The sequence below is a fragment of the Phalacrocorax aristotelis genome, chromosome Z (genome assembly GCF_949628215.1).
Source record: "Phalacrocorax aristotelis chromosome Z, bGulAri2.1, whole genome shotgun sequence".
NCBI lineage: Eukaryota > Metazoa > Chordata > Aves > Suliformes > Phalacrocoracidae > Phalacrocorax > Phalacrocorax aristotelis.
Window position 1 is genome coordinate 44,105,063 of NC_134311.1, and position 16,597 is coordinate 44,121,659.

The 16,597-nt window shown below is 37.5% G+C and overlaps 1 protein-coding gene across 4 annotated transcripts in view; it reads left to right on the forward strand.

Moving 5' to 3' along the window:
* PCSK5 (proprotein convertase subtilisin/kexin type 5) overlaps positions 1–16,597 on the forward strand; it is a 199,425-nt gene that overhangs the window by 53,777 nt on the left and 129,051 nt on the right. For 3 of the 4 annotated variants that reach the window (XM_075078142.1, XM_075078140.1, XM_075078141.1), the window contains exon 3: positions 846–959. In XM_075078142.1, the coding sequence (XP_074934243.1) occupies positions 846–959 (114 nt within the window). Of the gene's footprint in view, positions 1–845; positions 960–16,597 lie in introns of those variants that run through there. The other variant, XM_075078143.1, reaches the window with a different exon arrangement.

Consider the following 16,597-nt stretch of genomic DNA (forward strand, 5'->3'; position numbering starts at 1 on the left):
TATATATATATGCTCTAAGGCTGATGTTACTTTTGTTGTCGCCCTTTCTTTATGTGTCATGGATCTTTGAAGAGGTGACAGACAGACAAGAATATAACTTTCAGAATTAGATTTTTAACCCCTATGTTTATTTTCGTTTTTCAAGTTCTTTTTATGTTGTTGTAATTTGACCTGTTGCTGAGTACCCAGCTGTTTCTCCCAGAGGAGAACTATAAAATAAAGTTCCAGGGTGCCAGGCTGAGAGGATCTTGACAACGAGTCACTTTGCTAAAAATACAGTTTGATTTTGCGTTTTCACTCCAAATGGTGAAGGTGATTTAGACATTGGTTCAGCAAAACGTTTGAATATTTTTCTGAATGTTTTTGTTCCCAGGAACAGACTTAAATAAAAATTAAAAAATAAACCAAAACAAAAACCCAAATAAAAATTTTAAAAAAACACCAAAATGCCCCACCAGCACACTGTCAGAAAATTAATTAATTTCTCATTGTAATAGACTGTTATATTTTGTAAAAGTAGCTTGTTTTATAAATTCAAAAGAAGCACTAGTCTAATAATGAAAAATAATAAAATAATGGAATTCAAAAGATGATAGCCAATTAAGTCCTTCTTGCAGGGGATTTAAGTAGTTGTTCAGGGAGAGTTGTTCAGCCCTAACTAAATTGGATGTATTCCTTAGTGAATAGTATGCCAAGGTGAGCTGTGTGTTTCTGCTGCCAAAATGCAATCCTCAGCATGAAATGTGTCTTGGACTATGGTAACGGGAAACTTCCCAAGATTTCACACATTTCTTGATAATCTCCATGGAACCCTAACATTTACCATATGTTTTCCTGGTTGGCAGGTGGAGTGGATACAACAGCAGGTGGTTAAAAGAAGGATAAAGAGGGATTATAAACCTGGGGGTACCCAATCCACTTATTTCAATGATCCCAAGTGGCCAAGCATGTGGTATATGGTGAGTATATACAGGGTCACTGGCCCTGTTCCATGCTAGCTTTTAGTTGTCTGCTGTGATATTTTGAAAAAAAGCAGAATAATATATTCAGAAAAAGTAAATTTTGGGTTTTTTTATGTAACTAATGAAGGTCTGTAAACTCCTAACAAGTATTATAAAGAATTCCCAGTAGGCCCTGCAGCAGGAAACATACATTAATGCATTCATTCATGAATGCTTCTTATTTCAAGATGTCTTGGGAATTACTTATTAGAGGATAAACTTTCAGCAATGAGAAGGGAAGGAACTTGGCCACAATCTGTAAGAGCACTGAAGCTACTTGTTTTCAATATGCCTAATTTACTTTCTCCAACATTAATGTGATATAAATGTCTTTGACCTGAAACAGGAGAACAGAGCTGTAAACGCTGACTTGTACAGTGTTATAATTACATTCTTTTTAGAAATGAACAATTGCATTGTTAAATTAAATGGATGTGATGTTTCCTGTCTGACATGAGTTGTCTGGTTTTTGAGCTTTTTGAGTTTTCTGAATTTTTTTCTGAGCTTTTTCGGTCACATTTAAAGCCTGGAGTGAAACTTCTGTGTTCCTGGTGTTTTTAAAAATATCCTTATTTTGCCTAGAAAGGTGAAAATGAAAAGTTGTATTTAGTAGGCAGCTGACTCCAGCTGACGTGTCTCCATTTTGGCTGATAAAAGACTTGCTTCCTTTCTCAACTGTCCTGTTGATGCAGTTCTAAATCCCTACATGTCACTATGTCACCTAGGTTGCTGAAAGTAAGACACTCAGAAGGTTTTATGACTTGATAGGTTGAATTGCTTCAGATAGGAAGAAGAATACTCCTTTCTGGCAACAATATGTTAGATAACTTCCCTGTAAGTTGATACCATCTTTTCAGGTATTTTGTTACTTCAGAGCATTAATTTAGTATTTCAGATGAATGAACAAGATTGTCCTAACACAGTTTTAAAGTATTTTAATGTTTTTGTTCATTTCATTCTGGCACGTAATTAATTATTTCATACACTGACAAAGAAAAAATGTCACAGGTAATTTGTAACTAACAGTAAAGAATTGCTATTAGTAAACTCAGTCAGAAGTCCTTATCATATGATCATGTCATTAGTCAGGAAGTCTTGTAGCTTTGCTATTCAGTTTCATGAATTATTGCGTTTTAATGAGACTAAGTAAAAACTTTACTTCCATAATTCCTCTTATTTTTATTAAAGGCCTGTACTACTGACTCTTCTTTGCCAATGGAAAAATTGTTCCATGTTACTTTTTCTGAGCTATTAGAGATCTGTGTATTTCAGGCAGTAACTATCCTCATACAGTTGGAATCTTTTTCATCTGTGTTTTATCACAGTACTGGCTTGATGCAGCTAAGGATTTTTTTAGCAGTTCATTGTCCTCTTTCAAAACAGCTTTTATCCAAAATATAGTTCTTTTCAGTTGTTTGTCAAAGCTATTTTGGATCATGGGGTCATGGCAGGTCTTTTTCCCAGTTTATTGAAATGTGTATACTTGTCTGCCTCCTCTAATATATATGTTTATTCAGTCTGCCTATCCTATAAATACATCCATAATGTGACAGACAGATTCCAATAAGTGGCAGTAGATCATTATATTGTCTCCTGTCAGTTCTTATTTTTTAAAAAAATTATTTCAGCATTTTTAATTGAAACTAGAAAATAACAGTGATTTACCTCTAGGTAGTCTGCTGCTATTGCTACAGACTTTCAGCTCTGTGTTAGACTAAATAGAAGGAGGCTGAATTTCAAGAGAACAATAGTAGTCAAGCAAAAGCCCACTATATATGGTATAGGCTAGTTTCGTCATTTTTCCTTTGTGCTTCTAGATTTCTGTACAGGTTTTTAGGGACGCCATGGCTTTTTGGTGGAACTAGATTAGTGGGGTGGTTTTTAACTGGTAATAGATGCTTATAGCAGTTGCCTCTAATTTTGTTCAGGAAGGTAGCAGTCTCCTATTTATAAATCAGTTGTGTTGCCTAGCCACACTGCTTCACAGCTGCCCCACAATTGCCAGTCTAATACGGAAAGTGCTTTAGGGCAGCAAACGACTCTACTCTTTTTCTTGTACAACTGTCAGGATATTGTAATTTCTATACCTGTGGAAGAAAGTCCTCACCTGCAGACCCTCTGGGAACAGGCTGTTCCTGACTAACTGCATTTACTTCTGCTGAATAACTCTGTGTATTTGCAATATGTTTAGTAGTAGTGCTTTCATGACATTTTGTTGAGAGCGATCAATAAAATATTAGAGAGATTACTATTTCAGGAGAGAGAATAGCTAAAAATATGTGAATGGGTTGACTTCAGGACTGACTAGGGTCCTTACCAGATATCCTCATATGACTGTATTTGTGATTGTAACCATAGTTACTTTTGTTAATCTTATTTACCTTTTAAAGTTGAAGAGGAAAAAGGAATTTGGGGTTAGTTAATGATTTCGGTCATTGCTATGTCAGAAAGAGGTTCTTAGGTTACTGGCTGCAGATGTGTTATTGAGAAAGTAATAAAGTATTATCGTGTACAGGTTTGTGTTTTGATTAATAAGTAACTTTGTTGTGGGTTAAGATTGATACCTTTGGCCGTTGAACTGGCATAATCTCTAACAGGGCCGTAAAAATAGTTCAAATTTGTTGACACAAGTCCTTTTATTCAAAGACTTTGTCAAACAATATCCGATTGATATTTTTCTTCCCCCACCTTTTTCTTCACAAGCACCACCCCTTTTAATTTTAATTGTCTGGGCTAGAAATAATATATTTTTGTGTGATATCCATGGCAAGAAGTTATAAGAGGGATTCAGGCCTTCTTTGGCTTTTGGGCCATCACAAAGTTTAAAAATATCTGTCAAGAACTATTCTGTGAACAAAGTAAAACATCTTTTTTAATCACTATTTTTCTCCATTTACTCTAAAAATATTCATAGAAAGGGTAGAGAGATTAGGAATATAGTTGTTTGCCACTGTATACTTCTATGGAAGCTGAAGCAGACAGAGCTTCCAAAGCCACTCATCATCTGAACAAGTATACTTGTACTTTTCATTACCAGGGGGTTATCTATTCAGAAATTACAGCTTCTCATGCTTTCTAATAACAAGGAAAAGGCAATTTTCTTCTGACTTCCCTCCCTCAAAGCAAGGAAACTGCTTTATCATGACCTCTGAATCCTGAAGCATCTTCTTAAGACTAAAATAGAATATTTTTACAGATTAAGTAACATGTGAAACTTCACCTGTACAACTAGTATTCAAAACTGACCTACAGAATTGGGTCCACCTTGCTCAGAATGAACTGATACCAAAGGTTCCTAGTTAACATCCCTTTCCAAATTTTGAGTCGGGAGAGAGCTAAGTCCCATACACCATCCCCAGAGCTCAGCTGTCTGTGTATCTTCATGTTTTAGCTAATAAATGTCTTCTCTTTCATTGATGTTGACAAAATAGCCTGTTGGTCAATAACTGGAGAACTAGGTACAATCACTTTCCATAACTGAAAGAGTTCGAAATCAACCCTGAAGCCCTACTGCTATCTGAATCTCTTTTACTTTACTTGTAATAACAACAAACAGTGTCTTTGGAATGAGTAAGGCGTCTTTGTGCCTAACAAATTTTACTGTACCTGCCAGTTGGTTTAATGAGTTTCCTCATCTTGCCTGCATGGAAAAATTGTCATACAAACTAGAGAAGGAAAATATTAAAAAATTAAAAATATACGCAAAGTTGTGGTTGGTATAACTAACTTTGACTTTAATAGTCATCAGTCACAAGACTCTCCTTGCTGACCATTTCTTTTTACTCCCCACATCAGAAGAGCTTCGTAGTGGTCAGCTGAAACCAGAATTAAACAGGCATACAAGCACAGCTTTCTGCAGCTGTAAGCTAGCTCTTCTGTGGTGCTGGGCTCCAATGCATATTTTTTTAAAATAGAATGTAACTGTAAGAAATTAATTTAAAACAATTGTTTATTTTTTAACAGATCATTGTTAGACTACAAAGATGTGGACTGTCTTTGCAGTCAGTTCAGATAGCCACAACTCCTTTTCACCACTGATCAAGATTAATCCTCTCCAGTACTGTTATCATCCCTTCTATTGTTAATAATAATTGCTAGTGCTGACAGGATTCTCTAAATTTCAGAAGTTTCCACTTCCTGCCATGTTCTTCCCACTCTGCATGGCCGGTTACTGCTGGGCAGGAACTAAACATATATTAAGGATATTTCTGTGGGACTGAGAATTTACTGGAGGAGAGTATGATATTTTGAGATGTGAGGCTGGAGGTAGAGGCACTGTTCTGTTGAAGCACCTAAGAATAAATGTGATAGTTAAAGTGTATAAACCAAGTGTTTTCTTATCACTGGAAACTTCATCAGAGAAAGAGGAAATGTGAGGTTACTCCCTACAGCTGGAGAAGGTACGGCGCTGTCAGAGAGAAAAAGGGGGAAGCTGGAGCTTCCATTGCAGTAAATCGCTAGGGTAGAATGGTGTTCCTCTGAGAAACTACAGCATAAAATAACTGAGCTAACCACAAAAATAAATAATACAACTTTAAAAATGTTGCTATACTCAGAGAAGAAGCTAGCCAGGGTCCCTAAAATGCATACTTGGGGTCATCCTGAAAAATTTTATAGCAGTGAAACTTACGTGAGAACATAGGGAAATAGCTGACAGTGTCACTAAAGCTGTAAACCACAGCAAGAAGTGGAACATGGGAACTTGCCTGTCAGCTTCTCAGACAGAAAATGGGCAAGACAGTCACATTCATAAGAAGCTTGGAATAGAGGAAGAAGGACACCACCTATTACATATCTAAACCAAAGAAAACACTGTCTTAATACACCCCACACCAGCAAAAGGTATAATTCAAAGCCTCATTGAAGTAAAACTTTTGTTTCGTTTTAAATGTATCTTGGGTCCACAGTAATAGCAGCTCACCTTCAGTCTTAGATAATTTTAAGGTCTGTTTTTGCCGTTGGTCTCTACAAATGAAGTACTGCCTCTTTTGAAAATTCTTTTCCTTTTTCAGAATCTCTTTCCTTTACTCAACCTTTGTATTTTCTTTTCACATTTATTCCTTGTTTTTCCTTCTTTCTAGACATAACCATGCTTTGGGAGAGTAGGTGGAAGACAAAATGCATTTGGAGGAGTGCTAAGAGCAGATGACTTCACAGTCTTCTGTTTGGAACCCAAAACAAGGACTTTTGTAAAGCTGCATTGTACCTCTCAATTGCCTGCTAGTTTTCTCTGAGAGGTAGCAATATAATGGAAAAGGACTATAACACGCTATAATTTACATAGTCTTTTTTAAAATAATAAAAACATATTAGGTAAATATTACACTCTTTACTTGCTGCAAAAGTCAAATTTTCTCAAAAAACTTCCGAAAAGATACTCCAATAGAAATCTGTAAGCCTAAGAAAATATAATAGAATCATTAAGGTTGGAAAAGACCTCTAGGATTATCAAGTCCAACCATCAACCCAGCACCACTATGCCTCCTAAACCATGTCCCCAGGTGCCATGTCTACACGTTTTTTGAATACTTCCAGGGATGGTGAGTCCACCACCTCTCTGGGCAGCCTGTTCCAATGCTTGATCACTCTTTCAGTAAAGACATTTTTCCTAATTTCCAATCTAAACCTCCCACAGTGCAACTTGAGGCCATTTCCTGCCATCCTATTGCTAGTTACTTGGGGGAAGAGACCAGCACCCACCTCACTACAACCTCTTTTCTGGTAGTTGTAGAGAGCGATAAGGTCTCCCTCCAGACTAAACAACCCCAGTTCCCTCAGCCACTCCTCGTAAGACTTGTTCTCCAGACCCTTCACCAGCTTTGTTGCCCTTCTTTGGACATGCTCCAGCACCTCAGCGTCTTTCTTGTAGTGAGGGGCCAAAAACTGAACACAGTATTCAAGTGCGGCCTCACCAGTGCCGAGTACAGGGGCACCATCACTTCCCTACTCCTGCTGGCCACACTATTCCTGATACAAGCCAGGATGCCATTGGCCTTCTTGGCCACCTGAGCACACTGCTGGCTCATGTTCAGCCAGCTGTCAACCAACACCACCAGGCAGCTTTCCAGCCACTTCCTTAAGCCTGTAGCGTTGCATGGAGTTTTTGTGACCCAAGTGCAGGACCCAGCACTTGACCTTGTAAGGTCTTTTAAGAGTCTTTAGGAGAGAAGCTCTTTAAGGTCTGTATTGTAAGATACAATGTCTGGTGGTGCTGTTTCTCCAACTGCTTATATTATGAATTAGCTCTGGGAGCTTTTGGAATATCATTCCCAGTTTCCAAAAATGGACTGAAAGGACAAGCAGATGCTACAAATGCAAAGTGTTTTGGAGGATGGAAGGTAGAAGAGGATTATAGCAGTGCCAGCAGGGAACAGGAAAACCAGGTAACTGAGCCACATTGGAAACTAATATTTACAAATTACTTGATGAACAATACTCGGTGAATTACTTGGATGAGACAGCTATAGAATATTGTTGCACAATTATAGATGTTGTGTGATGTTACTGAGATTTTTAGAAACCTGTTGAAGATAAAAGACTTGCTGAGAAGCTTAACTTATCAGCTAATATTTATCAGTCATTCATTTATATTTGCACTGTAAGATTTCTGGTATAGACAGGTGATACATAATTTGTACCGCATTTGAGAGCAGTCCATGCAGACTGATGAGATCTGAATTAGTTGCATCTAGGGCTGGCTGCCTTGAGCTCTGATGCTGAAACTAAAACCCAGGAAAAGTTGCTTACTTTTCACTTTCAGTGAGGGTTGTGAAGGTAGCATTGCTTTGAGCTTCTGCGAAGGGTCTGCTGAACCCAGCTTACTTTGTTTCCTCAGAAAACTCCTCCAGTATGCTACATAGTGCTCTCCAGTTATATTTGTGGGCTCCCAGGTGAGCTATACTAGCATTCACAGGAAGGGACAGACACTCCTGCTCACAGTGTAGTTGACTCTGGACAGTAGCCAGAATCGGGCTAATAAACCTTTATAAGCAGTGAATAATATAACTGTCCTAAGGTCCTGAAGCCATGAAATAAGGTGGAGGTGAAGAGTTAGACAGGAAAATTGCCTCCCTTATGCTGCTGCTGAGATCTATGGGCAGCTGGCCTGTCTTGTGCCTCTCTTCCCACTCCAAGTACGAGCAGCAGAGCAGAGCAAAGGATTTTAAGTCCCTGGCCTGGCCCTTAATGAGGTTAGCTAAGGTGAATGGGGCTGTGGAAGGACACAGCGAAGACCAAGAAAGGAGTGACAGGCACTTGATGGGACGGGCTGGAGAGAGGCAGAGGGAGAAGGAGAGGTCACGCTGGGTCCGAGTGCAAGCCCAGGTACCGGGGGGACAGAATTTGGGACAGAATTTCACCTGCTGCATGCTAACACCATAGCAAATGAGTACGTGTCACCCTCCTTTAAGACCTAAAAATTCATTTCCAACCCACCTATGCCAGGCATTGGCAGCTAAGGAAAAACCTCACTCTCTTTTTATTGCCTTCCCAAGAATTGTTCTCTGTCTCTTTCCATCTGTGCAGTGGAAGCCAAATCTTTATTCTTTCTGAGGTGGCATGGCATGCTTATAAGTGTTCTGCATATTTTGTAACTTGGTTTGGTTGTTGCATGTACTCTTGGTATTTGTGGGTTTTATTGCATAAGATTAAGTTCTTGGTGTTTTAGGAAGTTAAGAAGGTGATTTAACTTCAGTGGAAGCACTGCTAGGAAGGATCAAACTGCATGCCAAAACATTACCATGAAAATCTGTATGTGGAAACACAACTCTTGTTCTTTTTAGACAAGGTAGACCTAGTAACAAGGGCAGGTAATACACATTTTGACCCAAATTCATTCCTGTTGGAAGATGACAGCATACTTTAGTCAAAGCCCTTTAGAAGTGGATTTATCCTTATCTACTGAAAAGAGATTATTAGTGCAGCTAGTTTAGCAAGATTAGCAAATAGTTTAAAGACAGAACAACCAGACAGGCTACTTGATCTGTTCCTCTGGGGTTTTCAGTTCTGACTTCCAGATAAGCAGCCCTGGAAGCACCCAGGAAACACAAAATGAAATTCAGCACTGTTCAGGGGTTGTGCCAACATTTTCACTGAACCAAGAAGCAGCGATACTGAAATCATTTCCATACGTGCTTTGGGAGAGATTTTCCTGAGTGTCAAAGATTTGTTAATAAATCATACAGCAATAGCACACATTCCTCTGCCTATTTACTACAGTGATTTTATCTTCAGAGGGAAAGTATCCACATTTATTTTATCTTTCAAGAATTCATTTAAAATGGAATTCTTTTTCTGGGCCACAACTGAGTCACATTAAGAAACTGCAGGTACTTTTGTTTATAATGTTGTTTGTGAAATATCATTTGTGTATAATATTGTTTTTCTGAACTGCCTTTTTCTGACTAGTTTCTGAAATTAGTAAGGAAATGATACTGCCACAAAAATCTTTGCTGAATTTCTAATGAGGTATAATAAATATCTGCCTTTAGCTTTAGTTCAGAGTAACAGCTAATAAATTATGTGGAATATAAATGGATAGAAAATTGATAACATTACCAACTGTAAAGCATGCCATAGTGGGGCACAATTTCGTGTATTTTAGTTTATCTCTCATAGCACTTCAGCAAAAAAACCATTCATGTATATACAGAGGTACATACTTATCTGGAAGTACACTTGCCCATCATTACTTTCTAAGAGCAGTTTTTCCAAGAACAACTGCTTAGTTAACTCTTAGCTACCCACTTTTCAGAGTATTTTTTTTAAATCCAAATCAAGTAATATCAAATAGCAAAACAATTTATTTTGTTGTGCAATACTGAGTACTGAAAAAACGAAGCAGTAATTTAATCAATTGTAAAAAATACTGCCTTGTTTCAAACAATTTTTTTTGGCTATTGTTTGCATACTAAAATTGCAGATACTTAAAGGAAAAGGATTGCTAGATATTATATCTACTTAACTAATATTTTATAGCTTTTTTTCCATGTAAAGAATACCATACAAACATCTGGAACCCCAAAATGACCAGAAGTGCAGAGCCACAGTACAGAAGAATCAACCCTGAAGCTTATCTGTCTTGGGGCCTGTTGCTGAAGAATGAACTGATGTGACATGTTCAGTTTGCCCACGTCAGAAGCAAACTCATAACCTATGAGACTTATATAAATTTCTGACACAAATAGTAGCTCTATTAGTTGCTAATCAGGGAGAAAATATTAGTGTTGTACTTCTATAAGGTAATTTCTTAACTATTCTGTACAGAGGAGAGCCTGATCTTTGTAGTGTCCTTTGCAAAGGAGAAATTGGGGAATAACTGTTTAGCTCTAGGATCTTAGGTCTCGCACCACTCTTTAAATGTCATTATGGCCCTCTTTACTGGAGATAGATGCCATATGACATAGGATACTGTGAGAATGGGGACATCGAAACTCCAATTTTCATGATTCCTGCATCGATGCTCTAACATGTCTTCCTGTATATCACATGAGCAAACATTGTGACTAAAATTACAAGTATGCAGAGGACCTTAATTCTCACTGACCCTTTTTTGATCTCAGTTTGCACTTCTTTTTCACCCATGTTTAAACAAAAAAAGCCCCCAAACCATCACCACCACCAACAACAACAAACCAAAAAAACAGAAGAAGCAAACACAATGAGGATGGAGACTTCAATAAAGTGTGTTCTGCACAACTTAATTAGATGCAGGTCATCCTTGGCATTGCATGTAGCTGCTTCTAATGTTATAAAACCTGCTGTGAGTTACATCTGCTGCTCTAGCCAAACAAGAAACAGATAGCAGAGGAGACTAGAAGTGTAGCAAACTCTGTCATTGTTGTTTTGGAGAGAAATCCAGCGAGTGTTTACACATGTGCATGACTTTTAAATACAGTTTCAATGAAGGTTAACCTAAATAAATTAACCGATCATTTTGAACTCAAGTCATTGAATACAGGAGACCCTGTCAACACAAGACTCCAAATCTCCTCAAAGAGAGGCAGTAAGGCTTTTTGGAAAATATGCCAATTCTAAGGTGTGGAGAAATAGAGGCAACATCTGTGCTTGATCTTTTGCTGTGGAGGTTGTAAATTCTGCAAGAACTTAAACACTGCCTGCTTCAAAATAAACTGATTTTCAGCAAACAGCAGACATGCATGGTGGTCAGCAGAAGTGTTTGGGAGGGGAAAGCCTCAGACAGCCCCAAGAGATGCAAGTGTGTATCTTTCACAGTATTGGTACCACTTTTGTCTTACCCTTTCTATTGCATTAGAGTCCACTAATCCATGACTAGCATGCCATTTAAGCATATAATTGCCCTGACTTTATCTATTTTTATGTGAATTCTTAACAGGACAAAGCAAGTTATTTTCATTTTTGAAAACAATTCAAAACTCTATTAAACCCAAGTAGTATAAGCACAGATGCTTAAGGAGAGGCAGATATAAATATACATGTGAGACTAAACACTAAGTGTATAGTGGGGTTTTCCTCTTCTGTGTCTTTTGGATAAGACAGTTTATTAATAAACAGTAAACTACTGCTTGGGAGATAGTGTTTTGGTTTCTATGAATATCAACTCCTGGTTACAAGATTATATTTGGGAGCCAGAAAACCCATTTAGAAAAAAAAAAAGAGACAAGCAAAGAATATATGTTTCTGAAATTACAATGACGTTGAGTAACTTCTCCTTTGTTCAACTTCCATGTACTCTTTCACATCCAGGTTTAATGCTGAATGAGGAGGAGACTTTTTTTTCCTTATAAGTCTCCTGGTCTGGCTGCAAGTAGGCTGTTCAGGAAAGATTTTTAAGGGCAAGCTGTCAGATGCAGTGTTTGAGTGGGTTTTGTATGATCCCAGCTGCTGAAACACTGACATCCATATATCTTTGATTAACTAAGTCCCTGTCTATGTGAACTGATATGTTCATAGAGGAGTTAACACAGCCTACTTAGAAAGTTTTACAGCCCTTACATCCTGGTAAGGAGTCAGTCTGCTTACAGCAAACATGATTTTGGAAAAAATCCCTGAATACTTGTAGTGCTCTGATTTTGTGTCTCAAGACTTCCTCAGAGCCCTCATCTGATGATGAAGTTTCCCAAGACACCAAATACAAGCTCAGGGTTCTGTTTCTCACATCCTACAACCTACAGTATCTTTGCCCACAGCTTTTCAATACTGTCCCAATACCTTGCTTCATCTTTTATGACTACCTGAACAGCAGAGACAAAAAAAAAAAAATAAATAAAGAGGGAGCAGGATTAACTTTTCTGACAACAGTGAGAAGTAAGATTGGTTCAGCTTTCTTAGGGATCTTGGCACTCAATTTAGGATGTCCACTCTCTTAGTTTGGTTTCATTATGAGGTGTATTTGCTACCCTCATATGGTTTTCCTTTTTTAAACATTGTCTCCTGCAGTTCCCATGTGCTCCCACTCCAGACTGGTGATGAACTACTACATAAGAGGATAAAAGTATTGCAAAAGTGAAAGCATTCTTCTATTTTATGTCTGTCCTTTGAAAATGTCTGCCCAAACACACTGTTATGACATTAATCCATTTTTTCTTAACAGGGAAGTTGCATGATACTGACCAGTGAGAGAAAACAAAAATCTGAAAGGTTGCTGCCTTTTAATCCCACTCACATTGGGCATGTGGTCTGCTTTCAGTGTGTCTGGCTGCTGCTTCTTCTCCAGTATTCAAAAGTTTCAAGTATTGACCACTCGTGCAAAGGAGCTTTGATCTTGTTTGGGACTTCAAGCATGCTGATAGCCTGAGACCATGTTATATATTGTGTAAACTATTACCACTGAAACATTCTTAGGAATAATTCAATAGATGTTCTCAATGAATCAATCTACAAGGGTGGCCAAAACCACTTTGTAAGCATGGTTTGTTACTTTGCCAAGCCCTAGAAAAAGTCTTCAATTGTTTCAACATTTGAAAGACTCACACACAAATTTATCCCACAGTCTAATAGGAAGAATAAACCTAAGGCTGAGCCATTCATCTCTTTCCCGCTAACCAGGTAGAAGTTGTATGTATGACTGTGACTGTGAATGCAGCAGAGGTTATGGCCCATGTTGCCCCCAGGCAGGCACTTAGCAGGAGAGATCTTCTGATGCAGTTATGTTGTACTGGGAAGGACAGGAACAATTTACATCTGTATATGTATTTAAATTTAAAAAAAAAAAAAAATCTGTGTCATCACCATTTTTCTTGTAGGCAGTTGTGAATAGGGGTGCTACCAGGAGATTGATTCTAATAGGAAACATCAAATTAAAAGTAAGGCATGCAATGACAGCATTGAGCAGGTTTCCCCTATTGCTCCTTTCTGTAGCAACCCTGTGATTGTAGTCACACTGCACCAAGTTGTTAATTGCATTCATGTATTGGTTTGGTGGATGAAGCAAAGAGAAAAATACAGAGCTATCAAGTAAAACCTTTATTGTGAATTGAAAAGTTCTTACCCAGATTCTTGTTTTACCTTTTGTATCCATGTTAAATACTGGCATCCATAAGTTAAAGAATGGTAGGTTAACTGAGAGAAAGTGGCAGAACAGGAAAAAAAAAATCCATTTTGGCTGTTCGTAAGAAAAAAAGGGAATTCTTTAATAATCAAGTGGGTACTTGCCATGGTGGTGTTAATGAGATGCTGTGCAACAAAGTACACAGGCATGTGATGAGGTCTCATGGGCCTCTCTGAAATTAGGCATCCACCTGAATGCTTTACATATCAAGGATAGATCTAAGCATATTTCTAAAATTAAGCATGTTCTTAAAAGTTTTGTTGATTTTTTCAGTGTCCCCCAAACCAACATTAATTGGCTGGTAACTGGGCCAGACTTAGTGTTTAAATAAGCCTGTTATTACATTGTGGTTACACTTTAGTTGGTTTTGTGGGTTGTTTTATGTCAAGCCCCCGATCTATATAGAAATTGACCAAGGTACTGTTAAAAGGCTCTGAAACAGATCTTCCGTTGAATCAATACCAAAGCCGTATTTATTTTATGCAGCGCCAAAGTTATAAAAACAAAACCAACTTTCTTCTTGCTTTCAGAAACCTTTTTTCCTTGAAATATCTTTATCTATTGTACATATAGCATACACTCATACACTCTTATTTTTCGGTTCTACAAAAATCCTTATCTATGCACAGAGATGCTTATCAACTAAAATGTGTAGATTTTGCTCGAGAAGTAATAAAAAATTTTTTCAAAAAGTTTTGTTACCGACTCCTAAATGTAAAGGTCAAAGGGGAAAAAACTTGAAACATCACCTCATTTGAATGTTTCATATCAGTTCCCTTTTGATGTTATTGCTTTGCATATTTAATCTAGTTTTATTAATAATAATGTTTCTGTGTGTATTCAGAGGAGTTGTTGAGGATATGCTTATATTTAAAGCAGCCCCTAACTGCAGACACTGAAACTCCCTCTCAAAGTATTTGAAGGCAGCTTCATGGCAGATGAAAGTGTATTTCTCCCAAATCATACTTCCTACTGAGGTTTCTGTGGAGTTCCTGACATAGAGCTGCTTTAGTCTCACAGATATGGAAGAGGATTGTATGATCATTTTGTTTGACCAACAATCAGCAGAACTGGTAATCTGCAATCACAAGCCCAGAATTTGTAATTAAGCTGCAGCAGGTTTTCAGTAAGATGTACATATATTAGATAAAAATCACATCTGTAAAAGAGTCACATCCATAAAAGCATTGGCTTAATGATTAACTATTAAAAATTTCACACCTTGTAGTTGCATATTTATCTTGCTTGTTAGGCCATTCTCTACTAAGTTAAAGAAATGTTCCCCCATCAGAAAATCTCATCTGTGTTGAGTTACTTGCATGGTGCAATCACGTCCTGTATTCGCTCTCTTTTAAATAAAATAAATTCTTTGAGCTTGTTAAGAATAACTGTAAATTGTGTTTCCAAGCACTTGGTTAAGAAAACAAGCAACAAGGACTTATTGTTCATTTTCCAAGAGAATCCTTTTTGAAATATCTATACTAGACTCAGGCACATATTCCAGGAATAGTATTGTTGCTGTCACTAAAAGAGCGTGTTAACCCACTTTTCTTGCTATCCCACGGTTTAACTATCAAAGGATAATATAATACATGGCTTCATAGAGCATACCTTACATCTTAAATCCTTTTCACCATTACTGTGTTTCTGGACACTTTCTCTCATGCACTCTCAGTCCTACATATATAATTTTGTGTATGATTTGACATAAAATTATATTACAAACACACCACTTAAATAGGATCACCTTCATAATTCATCCAGATCACTCTGTCTCTATTGCCATCATTACTTCCCACTCCACTAATTTCTGTGTCATCAGATTTGAGAGTGTGCTATAGGAGAACGTAATTTCAGCTTTCCTGAACTACAAGGTAGCATTGTAGCCTCTTAAGATTTGAGACTTAATAATTGCACATGTTCAGTAATGTTTCCTTAAACTAAATGAATATAACGATATCTGTTAAGCAATCATAATGGCTTCAAAGTACATGTCAAATCCTCTGTTAACTTCCTTATGAGTGACTATGTTATTAATTGCTTACCAATGCATACTACGTCTCTAATGGATCCAAAGATGTCATTACAGTTTTTAAGTAAATAAAGAAGTTTTTGTAACTTCCTCATGCATTTTCTTGGTAGAACATAAGAGTTGAAAAAACCAATTAGTTTACTGGAGGTACATTATATTTCCCCAAGAATTCCCCCTCTTATTTGGAAGACCGTTTTTAGCTTTGCAGCGTATTTTTGGCACACGTTCATGTTAAAATACTATTTTCAGTTAAAGAGTAGTGTCAGTAGGAGAAACAAAACAAGGAAAAGAAAATCCATTTACAGCTGAGATTTGAAAATGGAGAAAGCTGAGAGTCAGAAGGCCAACTGACAGGAATCACAGAAGAGATGGGTAGAGATAGTAGGAATGACACAGAAGTATGGAGACCACAGAGGAGGGGAGCTGCAGAGAGTATTTTGTAGCTGTAATACCAGGAAAAGTGGTGGATGCAGAGGAATTGTCAACAATCATAACATTAAGAATCTTTATTTTAGTTTATTTCTGATTGTGTATAGTTTTTCCTTCTGACAATGCTCTGATCATAGTTTTCTTTAGGACTTTCCCTGGGTATTTCATCTGATTTCCTAGGTTTTTTAAGACACCTGCAAATGCTAAAGCACTTGTCATTAACAGGTATCATTTCAAAGGTGAGACTGCCCTACACAGAGACTTTATATAAGCCTGACAGTCATGAATGTGACTTCCCTCCTAGTCCCAGTTAGACAAATTATATTTTCAAATCTTTGGTGTGCATAAATGGTGCTTATACTGAAGTTGTATATTCTGTCTGTCTACAGGAATACATTCCACTAGTATCAGTTGAAAATTATGTTCTCAGATCAGTTCCACATACTCAATTACTTTATTTGCATCTCAGGGAAGTTAATTCATAGTACTGCTGCAGTCAACACAATCTAGGTGTCTTTAGTGATGAAACTGGGGGTTTAGTTTAGCAGCAGCTCCCCAAGTCCCTTGAACTCCTGTTACTAGAAAGCTTCATAGGCATTGGGCTAT